This window comes from Xenopus tropicalis, chromosome 5, assembly GCF_000004195.4.
Source record: "Xenopus tropicalis strain Nigerian chromosome 5, UCB_Xtro_10.0, whole genome shotgun sequence".
NCBI classification, from domain to species: domain Eukaryota; kingdom Metazoa; phylum Chordata; class Amphibia; order Anura; family Pipidae; genus Xenopus; species Xenopus tropicalis.
In genome coordinates, this window is record NC_030681.2 from 141,257,982 (window position 1) to 141,273,322 (window position 15,341).

At 40.0% G+C, this 15,341-nt stretch overlaps 1 protein-coding gene across 1 annotated transcript in view; it reads right to left on the reverse strand.

The window, feature by feature from the left end:
• Positions 1 to 4,243: 4,243 nt before the first annotated feature.
• The window catches only part of fam49a (family with sequence similarity 49 member A), a gene marked incomplete at its 3' end in the record, with an annotated part of 51,177 nt that continues 40,079 nt past the window's right edge, over positions 4,244 to 15,341 (reverse strand). The window contains 9 exon segments of the mRNA NM_001016838.2: positions 4,244 to 4,601; positions 4,687 to 4,757; positions 5,667 to 5,793; positions 6,920 to 6,999; positions 7,282 to 7,398; positions 9,585 to 9,662; positions 9,747 to 9,883; positions 11,185 to 11,290; positions 11,916 to 12,037. Of these exon segments, the coding sequence (NP_001016838.1) occupies positions 4,538 to 4,601; positions 4,687 to 4,757; positions 5,667 to 5,793; positions 6,920 to 6,999; positions 7,282 to 7,398; positions 9,585 to 9,662; positions 9,747 to 9,883; positions 11,185 to 11,290; positions 11,916 to 12,037 (902 nt within the window).

A 15,341-nucleotide genomic window follows, 5' to 3' on the forward strand; every position in this document is an offset into this window, starting at 1 on the left:
GTACAAATAAATGGGAAAACAATGTTACGGGAGTTTCAGAAGTCGGGTGGCAAACTTGTCAACTTCTTTTGTCGCACACAAGGCAATGTTTCCTAAGTCATTACATGATCAGTGTCATTGGTTCAATGGCTGTGAATGAATTGTGGGAATTTATGGAAGTCAGAGGATGTGTCGGATAACACCCCACATTCATTTCATGGCTACTAAAAGTCTTCTACAGAAATTCACACATTGGCTCTCTGAAAATTAAAAGCAGAAGATGTAGCAGTGACGTGTTACACCTGTTGGCATACGAAGTGAGGGCACAAAAGTAACATTAAGGGTGAAGACACACTGGGCTACTAGTAGCAGCTACTTGTCATAGCTACTAATCCCCAGAAAATCCCCTGCCATAGACAATACTGAGAATTGCCTCTGCTAAAGCACATGTAGAGACAATTATTAGTAAATGATCAGCATTGTCTATTTTAGTAGTTGTGACAAGTAGCTGCTACTAGTAGCTGTGTGTCTTCACCCCAAGGGGCAAGCACAGACTGTAGAATCTCGAAGTAAAATCACGTTTATGGGAACAACCCAAAAAAGTCAGGGTCAATTCCTTTCTCAAAGGAGGTTTTGTTTACAAACCTCAATATACAGAAGCAGCAGGAGTATTTGATGCATCTGGCAAACACAGGCATACCCACTTGGCAGATGCATCAATAAAGCAGGGTCTGTCTGTAATTTCGAGAATTCATTATACAGGTTGCCACTCAAACAATTAAAACCCCATATGAATACGAAATATCTTACAGGACATGTAAAAACTATTTCACTGGGGGTGCCAAAATGTCAGGGACCAGTGAAACAGTTAGCTAAGTTTTTCCCCAGGATGGTGCTCCCATTAAGAGAGAACCCCACCAGCCTGTGGAGGAAACTACAATAATTTCTTATTGATTGGCATTTAGCGCAGTGCAGTAAAGTAAATCTCGATGAGGATTTCAAAGGGGCGTAAAATGGTGGCTCGGCTCTCAGACAGTTTATTCCACAGGCTGGTGTGGTTCTGGGGAAAAAACCTGACAATTTATTTCATTGGAGGGGTACTCGTATTTTGGCAACCCCAGTAAAATAGATTTACATGTTCTTTAAAAAGAAATATTGATGACGTAACACTTAAAACCTTCTGTATCTGTATACTATGCTCTGTCTTAAAGGAGCGTTATGGCTCAGCACTGTGTAAGATATCACGTGATAACTGAATTCCCAAAAGGGTGTGCCCCTTAAGGCCCCCATACACGGGCCCATTGTAGCTGCTGATATCGGTCTTGGTCCGATTCAGCAGCTTATCGGCCCGTGTAGGGGCAGAAACGAGGGGCCAGATATCGATCAGCCAGGTTAGAAAATTCAGTCGGATCGGGGACCGCATCAACAAGCCGACTGCCCCTTTGCCGCCAATATAATTGTTGGCCCCAGGGCCAAACAATCAAACTTTTTTTTTTTTTTACCTACACGCTCCCCGATATCGCCCACCCGTAGGTGGGGATATCGGGTGAAGATCCACTCGCTTGGCGATCTCGCAGAGCGAGTCTCAACGTGTATGTGGACCTTTACATTGTGCAGAACCAGATGCACCAATAAAGTCTGCTCTATCTGCTGGCACAGACTGTGGGGTAAATAATGTAGGGGAATGTGCAATAATGCCAGCAAGGTAATAAGCTATGAGGCAGCTCATAGTTACAACAACTGTGCCCTGTCCTGTGTTAGTAAGGAGCAAAAGAATGTTATATAATAGATTAGACGCTCGCTGTACTGCAGCAATGATGGCATATCACACTCTTTCCCACATTTATGTGGAACTTCCATGGAACGGCAACAACCAATTTGTGTGTCTAAGTCTCACTAATTTTCTAGTTAATTATAGACTGAATATATATACTGTCCTTGATAATCTCTCTATATACCGAGGGTTAATGCATGCGTGAAACGGAGTACATTATTCAAACAAGCAAATGTCTGTTAGCAGCACTGATCCATAACGTCAAGTCTTACCTTTAATATGATATATATCCCCATTCAAAGTGTGCATATTTCTTTTATATATATATATTTATATTTATCTCACACACACACACAAAACTGGCCATGAGGGAATAAGGAGCAATAAAAACTGGTATCCAAATAGCGCATAAAAAGGCAAATCCTCCTATTACAGGAATTATTCATTTCCACTTCCCTTACAAAATCTAAGAAAAAGTACAAAAAAAAAAGTTTACAAACCCTTAAGCTACAGACACATTCATGGCAAACCGCTTCGACCAACTCACTACTCAAGGGTTCAAGCACCGGCCCAATAAACACCTGAAGCCTTTAAAGGAGCACTAAGGTGTGTAAGAAATAAAAAAGGGGGGGGGGGGCAAAGAAATAAATTACACATCTGAGCATCAATGAAAAAATTAGAGAAGCACCAAATCCTAGAACTGTAGGGTTTGGACTCGAGTACTGAGCCGACCGAATCCATACCATATATGACTTTAAAGTTCTAGGCAGCCACATTTGTCAGACTGACTTCAATGGGTTACGCCACATGACTATTGGCCTTACTATGGCGTAACAAGATAAAATATACGCCTCTACGCATATGGTGATTTCTCTAATTGAGATGCATGTTGTTAATTCACGTGTAAAGACCATTTTTGTGAGGCAAACTATTTACTCACCTTTATAAAATATGCCCCCAGATACAAATGGCTTTCTATAAAATTGCCACAGGTAACATTTACAAACAAACGTGTAAACTTTTCAGGAGCTTAGTAGAAATAAATATAAACTTAAGGCTTTGATTGTGGTCAAAGCTTTTTTTAAAATAGGGAGCCCTCCCGCCCATTTTCCTTCTTTCAGACACTGTAGGACGTGTCTCTGAGCAAAGAACAAGGCTTTGCAGACTAGTGAGAAGATAACAATGACATACAGTCGCTACAGAACCCCTGTGCTTCTATCTGATGTAGCTAGCTCTAGTGAAAAGATAACAATGACATACAGTTGCTCCAGAACCCCTGTAGTTCTATCTGATATGACGAGTTCTTCTAAGGAGCTATCACCATCACAAGGATGAGCTAGATCTACTAAGGAGCTAACATCCCCATCCAGCCAACTTCATAGCCCGCTGTCGTTTTATCTGATGTAACTAATTCTACCGAGGAGCTAACAATGCCACAAAGTCAATCGACGATGTTCCATAGTCCACTTTGGTTCTATCAACTGTATTTAGCTCTCCCATGGAGCTAGCACCACAAAGTTGAGCGATCATTTGCACAGCCCTCGTTGGTTCTATCTGATGTAGTCAGGTCTACTGAGAAGCTAACACCACCATGCAGTCACTTCATAGCCCATTGTGGTTCTATATGAAGTAACTACTTCTATTGAGGAGCTATCATCACCTTGACAAAGTCAATCTACCATGCTCCATAGCCCACTGTCGTTTTATCTGATGTAACTAATTCTATCCAGAGTCCACTTTGGTTCTATCTACTTTAATTAGCTCTACCGTGGAGCTAGCATCATCACAAAGTCGATCGATCATGTTCCACAGCCCTCAGTGGTTCTATCAGATGTAGCCAGGTCTACTGAGAAGATAACACCACCATGCAGTCGATTCATAGCCCACTGTGGTTCTATCTGAAGTAACTACTTCTACTGAGGAGCTATCATCATCTTGACAAAGCCAATCTACCATGCTCCAAAGCCCACTGTGGTTCCATTTCATGTAGCTATCTCTACAGAGAAGCTAACACCATCTGGGTGTTGCTCCATAGATCCCATGGTTCTGTCTGATGTAACTAACTATAAAAATGCCAAAAAATCAAGTAACCATGCTCAAACCACAGTGGGCTATCTGTTGAAGCTAGCTGTAGTGAGGAGCTTGTCTATCAGATAAACACAAAGATTAAATGCTATGATGTCACTGATGACATCACAAGCGACGGGGTTCAATGCCTTAGTAAATAACTGGTCAGCAATTAAAACCAAGAGCTCAGCATTTCCACAGATAACTTAGGGGGAAAAAAAACTCTTTGCAGTGTTCTCCCAACTGTAAATGCTATAAAATGTAGTTTTCAAACTGAATTAACTAGTATTTTAACTTTTGCCCGCCCTATAAAAGCCTCCAGAAGATCGATGGCAATGTAACAGGTCAAAATAACTAAGTGCCTAAACTGCAATTCTTTGACAAACCAACAAGGAACAAAATAGCAGATACAATCAATCAATACACAATATTTTTAAATATTGTTTAAGCACTTTGATAAAAAGGAAATCAAAACAAAGAAAAAAAAAAATTACACAGACATTGTTCATCTTGCAAGTCACATAGTAATGGAGTGTCAGCGCAGGTTGTGCAGAATCAGTCGGGTTAAGGAGAAAAATACAGTGGAGGTTTCAGTGACATGTAGGTAATGGCTATGTACTGTAAATACACATAAGTATTAACATCAATCTGTATTAAATTATGTAAACATATACATCTTTTGAGGTCAGTAAAAGAACCCTCCTCGGTCGCAGGATTTTACTGAAGCATAGCTCGGATCTGTTTTGAAGTGGATTCATCATTCAGGTGTTTGGTTGTAAACCTAGAGATACAACAAAATGGTAAATAAATGATCAGCCTTAAATAAAAGAATTGTCGGGTAGGTGCTCAGATGTCATGAAGTGTACCTGAGAGCATTTAACAGCCCTTCCACGGAATCAGGTGGCTGCTCCTTCAGAACCTTTATACATCCCTTCATCTAAAGGAAACGGCACAGAAATAGAACGGTCACTAGAGCATTGCCGAAGGCTGTAACATTATGTAATGTGAGAGCAAAGTCCTAAGGAATATAAGTGTCATGGACCCAAGGGAAAGTCATTCCCTTATCCTAAGTTAAAGGACACCTACCTGTACTTTCCCTGCGTACAGTCAACTTACTTGTTTTTTTCTATTTTCCTAAACCCACTCAATGGTTTGCATTTTCATTACTCGTTATAAAAGGTAATTCTAGCTTCTGAACTGAAATTTGTTGAAGAGCCCCACACAACACAGAACCCCTTATTATACCTATCACTGTAATCTTTTCCTTCAAAAAGTATGAATAAATACCATTTTTATATGCTGAAATCCAGCTGCAAAACTGTTCTTCTCTTTCTGCATCATTTGAAATCCTGGCAGGGGAGGAGGGACTAAAACCCTGATGTTACAAATTGTAACAACTTCTCCACAGCTTACAGACAGCATGCAGGAACTACATAACCCACAATGCATTGCACTGTGATGTTCCTTTACTTATTGACATCATGTGTGCAGGGAATTGTGGGATTGGGAGGATGCAGGCTGAAGGCAGGCTGAGGATAGGTGACTACTGTTACATTTTATTTGAGTCTGAAAGTAGTCAGCCAGATCAGCAGGGGAATAGTGAAGTGTTCCAAACTATATTATGGGGAATAGACCCCAGTGAACACACGAATGCAGAACGCAGGCAGTGCTGTGTTTGTTTGGGGACATGACAGGTCTGTGCTCCGATATGGAGTGAAGAGACTGGAAGGGACAAGACAAAAATATCTGGCTCTTTGCTTCTTGCCCTGCATATAATAAATCAATTACCCCTCATTTGTAAATGATAAATAATTAGTAACAAGAACAACGCAGCATTTATTCTCACATCAATCTTCGACGTCTTGCAGAAAGCACCCACAGGATGCACGTGGTCATACAGGATTATAACACCAACCATGACTCTCATACAGAACATTAGCGTGTCTTCACTGGTAAATCGACTTCTGTATTCCCTGTGGGGAAAATACATTGCAAATTCTAAGATTACAGCCTTTACGGAAACTGTACAGAAGAGTTTTCCAATGTATTCACTGGGTACATAGTGATTGTAAAAGCATCATTTAGATTGAGTAACACTAAAAGGCTTACACTATCGGGAATGTGTCACTTTGATAGAACTATCCAGTGCTAAACTTACTTTTGAACTGTGCCCATGTTTCCTCCCGTCCCACCCCGCTCCCCATTACAGACCTGAACTGCAGATACTTTTTCTATTGTCTATTTTGTAGTCGCTGTTGGGATTTGGGGGAAGGACACAGTTCAGAAAGGCTGGGGCATTGCGCACATTTGTCCTCAACCTATTGTGACTTGTCAAACAGGCAGACATTGTTCACTGCAGAGCTTACTGGTTACTGGTCTGCAAGGAGGTCTTGTTGGGAGGCTGTGGGACAGGATTATGAAAAGGACACTGACATATTCCTGATAAAGTGTCACTATCCCTTTAAAGGAGAAGGAAAGGTAAAAACTAAGTAAGCTTTATCAGAAAAGGTCTATGTAAATACAGCCATAAGCCGTTACAGTAATGCTGCACTGAGTCCTCTATCAAAAGAAATACAGGATTTCTTGTCTCTTTTTTGGTAAACATGATGTTCCAGAGTCTGACTTCCTCTCTTAGAAACATCCTTAATTCCTGGGGCCAGAGTCTGCGCAGTTCTCTCCCCTCTCCTGCTCCCCCCTCCCACCAGAATGCTAAGAACTCCCTCCCCCCTCCCTTAGGAATGTGTGATCTCAGCTATAACGGCTAGAGCTGCAGGAAGGAAGCAACTTAAAATGGCAGCTGCTATCTTAAGAAAATGGAGAAAGCTTCTAAAGCTGTTTACTCAGGTAGGGTAATGGTTTCTGCAGAATAAAGATATTGTTCTAGGTGGCACTAATGTGGCAAATCTATTGGCAGTAAAATGCCAAAATGACTTTCCTTCTCCTTTAATAAAGTTTATAAAGTTTCCTCCATGGCAAGTAAAACTAAACAACCATATTGTTTCCTACAGAAGCTTTACAAATGCTGTTTAACTTTCTGTTTGAGGTTAACACTGATATTTGAAGTTACAGAGACACAGACAAAAATAAAAAGTGACTTACGGTGTTTCCAGCATGACTTTGCATACACTGGCCATTGTACTTAAGCAGTCTGTCGTATTTTCAATGGGTAACGTTTTGTTCTATAGCAAAGAAAGGTAAAGTTCCATCAGGCACATCTTTTGCTGCTGTTTTTATTGGAGCTGCCCAACAAATCATTTTAACCTTGTGTTATAAACCTTATATTTGACTACAGCCTAGTCAAGCAATATCAACGCTCGGACTGGTTTCATATCGGTTACAGCCCCTCTCTTCAACATGTAAAAGGACAAGCATAGGAACAATTATTTAATAGACATTTCAGAGGGTTGTGACCACATCACATGATCAAACCCGCCTGTAAGTTTCATTTGAAAAATACTCACGTCAGACACAAAGCTTGTTGTGGCATTACTCAAGGTCTTCAGCATTGGTGTGGCTTCTGCATAAAACAGGGACATTCTGTTGGCCATTTCATTGTTTACGTCGTTCTCAATGTCTAACTATTAAAGGGAGAGAAACCCGTATTAGGTACAGCAGCATATCTATTAACCCAACATTACAGAACAGCAGGTAACACACTATTACACAGGTATTGATCTATACCCCAGATAATGTCTTACTGTTTAGAGATACATAACCCTTGACAATGGTTTCAGAGGGGCCTGAAACATTGGCTCACTAAATAAAAAGCACTTTGTTCGCTATTATAAGAAGACCCATGCCTTTATCCTACACTATACATTATTTTTGTGATGTGCACCCAGGTAATCTCAAGTGAATGATTATGGTGCCACACATCCACGACCACCCACACCACAATCTGACTTCCACAAACCAACAAGTCCCCCACAACTGACAGCTCAGGTACAGATGGCAAAGACTGGAGTAGAGAAAAAAAATATATCTTGCACCATTGGCCAATAGCAGAGCGATCGGTTATAAACAGGGCAAGTGGATGCTGAATTTATCACTAATGGTCATACTGTTCAAGTGCTAACTGAAGTCTATAAATGTTTATTTACAGGGCCCACAGTTACAATGTATAGAAGCCTACTGCGTGACTGGGAATTGCCTTTAGCAGCTGGAAATTCCTGGGGCTTGTAGTTTTAGTTGTACTCAGACAACCGCTAAATTTGTTTAGGTTGCACAATATATGTTATGAATGAATAAGTGAGGGCGTCTACTGGTATTTGCTTGTCCGACGTTGTTTTTGCTTGTGTGAATTGGCTGGGGTTGCGGAGGGCAGATGCTAGTCATCATGGGAAAGGAAGCTGTACCGTTACTGTTGCTTACCCATTACACATTGCGGCACTGACTAGGCTTATCCCAGCCTACTGGCTTAAAGATAACCGCGGCACACAAATGATTATTTGATATTTTTGCCCTCACAATCGAAATCTTTATAAATAATATATATGCGTGAGTGCAAGTGAAGAAACTTCGAAGGAGGCGGCTGCATCCTATTGGGAGCTGTTGCTAAGCCACATTCTCCCTCCCCCATGTGATAACTCCTGCCTCTCTTCTTTCACCAGTCGGTATCCATGATTGCCCAATGGGCATTACATTAGCTATATATGTACATGTATATATACACACACCACAGGGCTTAATTATTACCAATAACAAGTATTTAAAAAATAAAGCACTTTACAGGACTTAAGGCAGCTACTGGGTACGCAAAGGGGCATATTTACCAAAAAGCCTGCCACTGTCCCCCAGGTGAAATCCTAGGGAACCAAGCATTATGCAGAAACAGATTTTTTTTTTTTTCTTTCTTTGCACCCTTGCACATTGTGGGTAATGGAATTACAGGACCCGTTATCCAGAAAGTTACAAATAAGGCGTAGGCAATCTCCCATAGACTCCATTATAAGAAAATAGTTCTAATTTTTAAAAATGATTTCCTATATCTCTGTAATAAGAAACCAGTACCTTGTACTTGAACCCAACTAAGATATAATTACCCCTTATTGGGGGCAGAACAGCCCTATTGGGTTTATTTCATGGTTAAATGATTCCCTTTTCTCTGTAATAATAAAACAGTACCTGTACTTGATCCCAACTAAGATATAATTACCCCTTATTGGGGGCAGAACAGCTCTATTGGGTTTATTTAATGGTTAAATGATTCCCTTTTCTCTGTAATAAAATGTACCTGTACTTGATCCCAACTAAGATATAATTACCCCTTTTGGGGGCAGAACAGCCCTATTGGGTTTATTTCATGTTTAAATGATTCCCTTTTCTCTGTAATAATAAAACAGTACCTGTACTTGATCCCAACTAAGATATAATTACCCCTTATTGGGGGCAGAACAGTCCTATTGGGTTTATTTCATGGTTAAATGATTCCCTTTTCTCTGTAATAATAAAACAGTGCCTGTACTTGATCCCAACTAAGATATAATTACCCCTTACTGGGGGCAGAACAATCCTATTGGGTTTAATACTTAAATGATTTTTAACTTAACTTAAGTTAAGTTATGGAGATCCAAATTAAGGAAAGATCCCTTATCCGGAAAACCCCAAGTCCCGAGCATTCTGGATAACAGGTCCCATACCTGTACTAAGAAAATGTTATTTTTTTCAGCGGAAAAAAAAAAAGCACACAACTTTTAAATCTGTCTTAAGAAGTAATATTGTGATGAAGGTAGCAAGGTTCCTACGAGGTGCACTCTACACTTACATGCATGTTGTTTATCCTGTTACGACTTATTGTCCGCCTGTAGTAACTGAAGTCATTTTGAATTGCCGGATTCCTCATCTAAATGAAGATACAAATAACTAGTAAATTAGCTATACAAACCCAGTATGTACAATATAGTAAGTTACTTTTTGTTGTACTTACCTTAAGCTCATCGAAACGCAAGGTGAAATGTAAAATTTCTGCAAACTCTTTGGCCAGAGCTTGCTCTCGCTCCAGATGTTGTGTAGGAGTATAAGGCGGACAGGTCAGGGACTCCAACAAACTCTGCAAAGCTTTCTCTATACACATAAGCACAAAGTCAGGATACACATACAAATAATGGCATTTAGAAATGGGTTTCCTAGTGCTAAAATTCTACTTAAAGGTATGTGTTTCTAACAAATATTTATCCTTAACAGACAGTAAAGTATAAGGGCTCTGGCACACGGGGAGATTAGTCGACTCGCGAGTCTTTTTCGGCGATTTCGGGAAATCGCGCCGCCGCGTGTGCCATCCCGCCGGCGACTTACATGTTCGCCAGTGGGATGGCGGGTCATGGCAACTCGGGGAGATTAGTCGCCCGCGAACATGGAGTTTTGTCGCGGGCGACTAATCTCCCCGTGTGCCAGAGCCCTAAAGGCAAAGCTTATTAACAACAAACATCCCTTCTCTGCTTAGATGTAGGAAGATAAAATCACATGACTTTAGGTTACATCATTGGGTTGTCAGGTTGTTGTGGGGGTTAAGGGTTTGGATTCGAATCTGCAAGGCATTCCGATTTGGCTGAATCCTAAACTGAATCCAGGATTTGATGCATCTCACAAAGCCTTGCTTATTTAAGTAATTCTACTTCTTCACAGTTATATTAATCACAGAACATGCAAGGCATTGTGGGAAGTGGAGTCTTAGCATGGAGGACAGCGGACTAATGCTGCACTGGTTTAAAGGAACAGTTCAGTGTAAAAATGAAAATCGGCAAAATAGACAGACTGCGCAAAATAAAAAATATTTCTAATATAATTAGTGAGGCAAAAATGTAATCTATAAAGACTGCAATGGGCAGATGTCTAACATGATTGCCAGAACTATACTTTCTCCTTTACAGCTCTCTAAGCTGTTAGCAGTCAGTAACCAATCAGTGACTTTAGGGGGGGGGGGTGGCATTTGGGACATAACTGCTCAGTTATTTTACTTTTGGATCTGACCTGTGTGCTCACAAACTAACTTAACAGTTATGTCCCATGTGGCCCCCCTAAAGTCACTGACTAACTAAGAGTTTAGAGAGCTGAAAGCAGGAAGTAGTGTTCTGGCTATTATGTTAGATATCTGCCCACTCCAGCTTTTATAGATTAAATTTTTGCCTAACTAACTATATTACACATTTTTTTATTTTCGCAGTCTGTCTATTTTACCCAGTTTCATTTTTACACTGAGTTATCGATAAGCATTTGAAAGAGTAGCAAAAACATTGCTTTCATTAACAATTACTTTTATAAATCACTTTGAAAATGATACTAAAAATTCATTTATATTGGAGTCACAATTCCCAAAGGTGTCTAAGCCACAGCTAGCCTAGAAGGGGCTGAGACTGACATCTTACCAAGTCTCAAGGAAAATTCATAAAAGCGCTTCAGCCTCACAACCAGAGGGCACACTGAATTCCAGGCTTTTTCTTGAAGTTGGATATCATTTGGATTTTGTATAGCCTGAAAGAAAAAGAACATCACATATATAGATAGAGACAGACAGACACATTTTACAGTAAGCTTTACATGTTGCTCAAACTGAAACAATTCCCCTTGTTTTAAACGGCACAACTGTCCAGGTGGTTTAGCCACTATTGCATTGAATTGAAGAGCATTAAGCCTTCTGTGCTCTAAAGTTACCTTGCTTTATTGTGCACAACACAATGGAACACAACTCTTATAGGGCCTTATTAAATAAGTCCAATGGTACAAGGAGTGATTTTGAGATTTCTGCCTTTATTACAGAAATTTTACTAAGATGATTTTCACTAAGGTCTCTCATGGGTTATTCTTCCCATAGATGTCAATGAACTTTTCAGGAGTAAAATGTATATTTTATAATTAATAAGGCCCCATAAGAAATCAGATATTCCTCATGTGCAGTGTAATATAAAGCAAGGTAACAGAAGACTGGCACTTCAATAAACAGTCCCACAGACAAAGTTATCTACAAGTCATATACACCCGCCTGTGGTTTTACTATATCCAGACACGTTGTTTAGAAATAACTCGTCACTGGGGCACTCGAACAAATGTACTGGAACATTAAAATGTACTTGATTGTAACCGCCTATTGAAGACATACATCTCTTATCTCTTGTCCAGCTCCCTTATAGGCTTGAAGGTCTGAAAGAATGCTCTCTGAATCCTGCAAAACTGCATTAACCTGGTTCCACACTTCCCTTTCCCCATCAGTTGGCTGAGCATCTGAAAACAAAATCAAAGTTATAGAAATACATAAATAAAATAATATTCAACAGCCTGAAGATTCAACGAAGTAATCACGTCAGAATCCCATCCGAAATGGCACAAAGAACTTGCAGGATGCGGAAAAGTCTGTTCTTTTAGGGTCAAATAAATCCTAGAAATCATATTGTAAGTCGGCCATTGCATTGTATTTGGGCTGCGCAAATTATAGGTAGATCGCCCAATGCATAGTGCCCCAAATGCAATAGTGCAAATGCAGAGTGCCCACGTGGTATGGGACTGCACCCACATAGCCAATTATTGGTCTGAAATTATGCAATATCTGAATGACCAACTCGCGCTACCTAGAGTTAAAAACCCCCAAACTGTGTCTTCTGTGTGTGGTGGACAAAAAGGTCCCTCAGAACCATTCCAGGAAACTAATGATAATGATACTGTTTTATCATCATGAAATTATGCTGCAGGCATAGAGGTGGGGCATGCAATATATGATTGTCAGCTCAGATTTTTAAATACATTTATATCAGGTATGGATGATTTATTAAAAAAAAGAATTTGGGTTTCATATTTAATTTTTCAAGGACTTTTATTATACAGCTTTTTATGTATGGGTGACAGGTCCACTTTAAGAAAAGGAAAAAACCATGATGAATTAGGCATTGATGCCAAGGAGCAGAAGAAAAATGGAAATGTTATTTTGTGGAATAGCTGATTATATAAGTTTTAGCTATAGGCCCGGCACAGTTCATTCCATTCTGCTCTGAAGGAAGCACTGAATAAACAGTGAGGGAGGCAGGGAGGAATAATGTGCCGGATGTTATATAGAGGATCTGTTCCCCAGCCAAACACACGGTTACATTGTTACGTATGGATGTGTGCTGGGCCGGGGCCTGTGCGGAGAACACGAGTAGAACATGTAACGTGAGCCCCGGTCTGGACATGTAAAGAGCCTTATGGAGCACAGCGAGAGCAGACACGTACTGGTTTTCATTTGAGGGGGAAAACATAGATGGGTATATGCTAGAGTGGGAACAATTCAAGCATTCTGACAAGTACAGCGCTCAGGTAACCCTGCCAAACAGGCGCTACAATACTGCCAAGAAAATGCTTCTATCCCTAAAAGACTCCTGCAGAAGCGAGTGCATTGGGTTATGGAAAGCACATTGAGCCACTGAAATCTAATTTTCTCAGTGCTTTCTGCAGTAATGCTATACAGGTATGAGATCTGTTATCTAGAAACCCATTATCCAGAAAGTTCCGAATTACGGAAAGGCCATCTCCCATAGACTCCATTTTAAACAGATTATTCTAATTTTTATAAATGATTTCCTTTTCTCTCTAATAATAAAACAGTAAAGGTATGGGACCTGTTATGCAGAATGCTTGGGACCTGGGGTTTTCCGAATAAGGGATCATTCTGTAATTTGGATCTCCATAACTTAAGTCTGCTAAAAATCATTTAAATATTGAATAAACCCAATAGGATTGTTTTGCCTCCAATAAGGGGTAATTATATCTTAGTTGGGATCAAGTACAGGTACTGTTTTATTATTACAGAGAAAAGGGAAATCATTTAACCATGAAATAAACCCAATAGGGCTGTTCTGCCCCCAATAAGGGGTAATTATATCTTAGTTGGGATCAAGTACAGGTACTGTTTTATTATTACAGAGAAAAGGGAATCATTTAACCATTAAATAAACCCAATAGGACTGTTCTGCCCCCAATAAGGGGTAATTATATCTTAGTTGGGATCAAGTACAGGTACTGTTTTATTATTACAGAGAAAAGGGAATCATTTAACCATTAAATAAACCCAATAGGGCTGTTCTGCCCCCAATAAGGGGTAATTATATCTTAGTTGGGATCAAGTACAGGTACTGTTTTATTATTACAGAGAAAAGGGAATCATTTAACCATGAAATAAACCCAATAGGGCTGTTCTGCCCCCAATAAGGGGTAATTATATCTTAGTTGGGATCAAGTACAGGTACTGTTTTATTATTACAGAGAAAAGGGAATCATTTAACCATTAAATAAACCCAATAGGGCTGTTCTGCCCCCAATAAGGGGTAATTATATCTTAGTTGGGATCAAATACAGGTACTGTTTTATTATTACAGAGAAAAGGGAATCCTTTAAACATGAAATAAACCCAATAGGGCTGTTCTGCCCCCAATAAGGGGTAATTATATCTTAGTTGGGATCAAGTACAGGTACTGTTTTATTATTACAGAGAAAAAGAAAATTATTTTTAAAAAAATCTGAATTATTTGATTAAAATGCGGTCTATGGGAGATGACCTTTCCGTAATTCAGAACTTTATGGATAATGGGTTTCCCGATAAGGGGTCCGATACCTGTACCTTGTACTTGATCCCAACTAAGATATAATTAATCCTTGTTGGGGGCTAGACAACTCTATTGGGTTTATTTAATGTTTAAATTTTTCAGTAAACCTAAAGCATGGAGATCCAAACTACGGAAGGTCCCTTATCCGGAAGACCCCAGGTCCCGAGCATTCTGGATAACAGATCCCATATCTGTATCACTTTCCAAACAATCTGCTTATTTCCCTAGGGGCTGTACAACTGGGCTATCCCATGCACAGCCACAAGGAGGGTTTTTTTTTCCCCCCCTAAAAAGAATGAATTTTCATGCTAGTTTAGTGCCATTAACAATGGATGTTGCCAATTATTAGGGAGTCTATTTCATTTTTAATTAGGCCTTTTTGTGCTCTGTCCATAATAGGCCCCCCCATGACACCACCACTACCCATACCCCAATTCCCCAGTGATGTCATAACACACTCCGCCCACTTTGGTGATGTCACCTACCATACCCCACCTATATGAGGGGGTTGGTCCGGTGCAGGATTTAGAACCACCAAGAGAAATGGCACTGGGTTGGGACTGGGAGGATCGAGCCAGAAGCAAATTGAGAATTACTCAATCCAAGAAGAAATATAGAAAGTAGGGGTACAGGTATTGAAACCACCCAGATGCCAGTGATATAGACTTAAAGTAATACAGAGCCAATACCTGAAGAGTGCATATGAATGGAATATTCGCAGCTTTATTAAATGGTGTTCATGACACTTCAAACACAATCAAACATTTCGGGATCCACACAACCTCCAGTCCTGAGGAAGAGCAATGTGAAACGTTTGATCTTGTTTGAAGAGTCATGAGCATCATGTAACAAAGCTGGGAATATCCCATTCATCTGCACGCTTCAGGTATTGGCTCTGTATTACTCTAAGGAAATTGGGAAAGGCCATTGTGAATATCACTGCCCACCCTGTA